General features: G+C 29.9%; 1 protein-coding gene across 10 annotated transcripts in view; it reads right to left on the bottom strand.

The window, feature by feature from the left end:
- Positions 1–1,521: 1,521 nt before the first annotated feature.
- Positions 1,522–3,019, bottom strand: part of LOC108968550 (AF4/FMR2 family member 4) — a 26,333-nt gene continuing 24,835 nt past the window's right edge. For all 10 annotated transcript variants that reach the window (XM_018932651.1, XM_018932653.1, XM_018932655.1 and 7 more), the window contains 5 exons: positions 2,787–2,981; positions 2,595–2,681; positions 2,363–2,528; positions 2,152–2,302; positions 1,522–2,071 (listed from right to left, as the gene is read on the bottom strand). In XM_018932651.1, coding sequence (XP_018788196.1) covers positions 1,776–2,071; positions 2,152–2,302; positions 2,363–2,528; positions 2,595–2,681; positions 2,787–2,981 — 895 coding nt within the window. In that variant the 3' untranslated portion in view covers positions 1,522–1,775. The remainder of the gene's footprint in view (positions 2,072–2,151; positions 2,303–2,362; positions 2,529–2,594; positions 2,682–2,786; positions 2,982–3,019) is intronic.

The following is a 3,019-nucleotide window of genomic DNA, read 5'->3' as shown; positions in this document are numbered from 1 at the left end:
GTACAAAATCTCAAAATGGGTAATAAATGAATGAGTCGTTACTTCTTCACTATTTTGATTTTTAACATTTAACTAATTTATATTAAAGTTTATGCAAGTGTTTAGATAAAATATCCGAATCGAAACAACTAAAATTTCATTATGTTTTTCCATAAGCAAAATATTTATATCTATACATTTGTGTTGACGAAATAATTTTTATTGGTTGGCGTCTGTAGTTAAATATACTAGTAATAAGCTGTAACTGTCTTGCTAGACATAGACGTTTTTCACATAGTTTAATTTGGGGTCACCAGTATTATTTCGCGGCTGTAATTATTGCTTTGACAAAATTCTCTCATTAGCAAATCTGCATATGAATGTTCATATATACTACATATATACTCAAAAGTTTCCCTTAAGTAATGGAATTTAAAAGAAAAAAATGTGAAGATGAAACTATGCTTACAAATCTATTGCACATTTTGGAGTTTTCTTTTGAAATTCGTGACGGAAATGAAGAGTAATTTGTAATAGAAACTAACTTCGAAGCGTAGACCTTGCAGCAACATTGAATTAAATAATAATAAAACGCAAAATTTGATGAGAACATGTAAATTATTTTGGCAATTTTATTTCTTAATTCCATATATTTCTATATTTCTCCAATATAAATAAATATTGTGATTGCTGGACCGCATAGGCACCTTGGTAACATACTTAAATTTATTTTTACTAATCATCATTTTATATTTTTAATCCTGCGTACATGTCTGTGTTTCGAAAGATAGCAAAATAAACAAACGGCTAACTTCTCTTATAAAAAAATAAGATTAACTATAGTTTGGCAAAAAATTATTAAACCAACAATCATCGATTTTGTAAAAAGTTATTTTTAGTCTGTTTGTAAACATATTCTTTAAATAAATGTGTTCTTTTATTTATCACATGTGACCCAGGACCAGCAACCATTTTTTTAAAAGTTAATAATTTTAAATCCATAATCATGTTACCCGAGGGTTGTAGCTATAAAAAAGACGTATAAGTGTGTGATGTGAAAATATATATCATTTAACTTTATATATTTCTTATTGTAGTAAGAGAAATTCAAAAAATCCTCAAAACTTGTATTTGAGTACAATTTCATGCAATAAAATAAACAATTATAATTTCCGACAAATTTCTAACCGTGGTTTGTATCCCCTTGTATAAATAAATTAAAATAATTAATAATTAAAATTGAAGTAAAGTAATGATTGTAATAACATTTCCTTCCTTTCATTTCGCAAGTTAAATATTTACAAAAAGTGTGATATCTTTAATATTTTTTTTATTAATTTTCTCTATATATACACCTTTGCAAAACGAAGAACTTTAAATAAACTATGATGTTAAAAGTTCTTTATATGTAAATAGGAAAAAACAGGTATTTTTTCTTCTTTTTAAATTAAGCGTTATTAATGATAATTTTTTTTTGGGTTAATTGTATAATAGCAATAATAATTGTAATAATAAAAACAATATTATTATAAACTGTAACACTTTGTTTTGCAAATGAACTTCATGACCAACAAGCAAGTATCTGCCTGCCACTCACTCGTCCAAATCTGCACATATACATACGTATATATATAGCACGAAAGCCTTTTTAATGCCTAAATTCTAAGTTAGAGAATAAGAAATGCAACTACGCTCTTTTCCGCGACGATGAAGAAGTTTTTTGGATGTTTAATGGGAAAAATAATAGCACATATACCCAAGTAAATCTATAAAAGCATATACCGCCAATTTTATTACTAGTGCGGTTGCAATGCTACCGAACTTATGGCGCTGGCGCTTTTGTTGATGGTGGGTGTGGTGTTACTAAGTGTGGTAGTAGTATTAACATAAGCCATTGAGGCATTGTCGGTTATAGTCACACTATCGCTGCATCCACTAGTATTAGTTGTAGTTGTAGTAGACGCAGACGTTGTGGTGGTGGTATTCGCACTTTTCAGCTTCTTAAGACCCGATTGTATATAACGAAACAAATCATACATGGAGGTGTGTAGCGTAAGAGGTCCATTTTCACGATCCAATGCTATAAAGAAGTCTGTAAACATAAGAAATTTAAAATTATTAAAAATGGCTACTACAAAACCTATATCTTTAATGACGATGGACACTACTTACCTGTATGGTTTCCTTGCCGTACAAGTCGATCCGCTTGATCCCATAAATCGTGACAATTAGCCAAGTAATTAAAGTACAAATTTTGGTGATTTAATGTGATCTGAATATCTTGGCGCATACCCCGTCCKGGCGGTGTATTCGAACCAGAGCCCTGGAAAGCAAAGTAAAATAAAATTATTATTTTCAAATTTTCGCTGTTTAATTGAATTACCTGTGAACAAACTGAGTTCGATGGCGAGTTAGATGAAGGTGTATTACCATTTAGAACCTCCATCCGACCACTCTTTAAAAAATCTGCGCAATGGTTGATGATATTCCGACAATAGTTTCGTTTTAATTTATATAGTTTTAGCGAGATTAGAGATTGGCAGCGTAAACTAAAGCAAACAAGTAAAACTTTTTAAATAAAAAAAAAAACACTGTCATTAATTGTATATATGTACCTTAAGATAGCAACTTTGTTGTGCGGCTCATGGAGTTCATTAGATGTAGATGAAACTTGCAAATGCTTAATCTTCGATGAAATAAACCTGAATAAAAAGGTAAAATTAATATATAAGATATCATAGTGTTACTAGAAAAGTCTCGATAACATTATATTTAGTTTATGTTTAGAAATTGCACACTTTACTCACTTAATTAAATTTAGTGTATCCTTGTACATAACCCAACTGGCGTCCTCCGAATTACGATGCAATTCTAATACCGCTCCAGATAGAATAAAATATATAACAGCCTCCAAATACAGAGTTACTTGGTTGAATAGATTTTGTTCCTTATCGGCCGCGTGCTTTCTCTTAACTGCTTCCTGTAGGAATTTCGAATTTTTCCTAAAAACAAATATAAGTGATATTTTATTTATATTTAT

This window comes from Bactrocera latifrons, unplaced genomic scaffold (assembly GCF_001853355.1).
Source record: "Bactrocera latifrons isolate USDA-ARS-PBARC rearing strain unplaced genomic scaffold, ASM185335v1 scaffold_22, whole genome shotgun sequence".
Classification (NCBI taxonomy): Eukaryota; Metazoa; Arthropoda; class Insecta; order Diptera; family Tephritidae; genus Bactrocera; species Bactrocera latifrons.
This window is presented reverse-complemented; position numbering and strand designations above follow the sequence as displayed.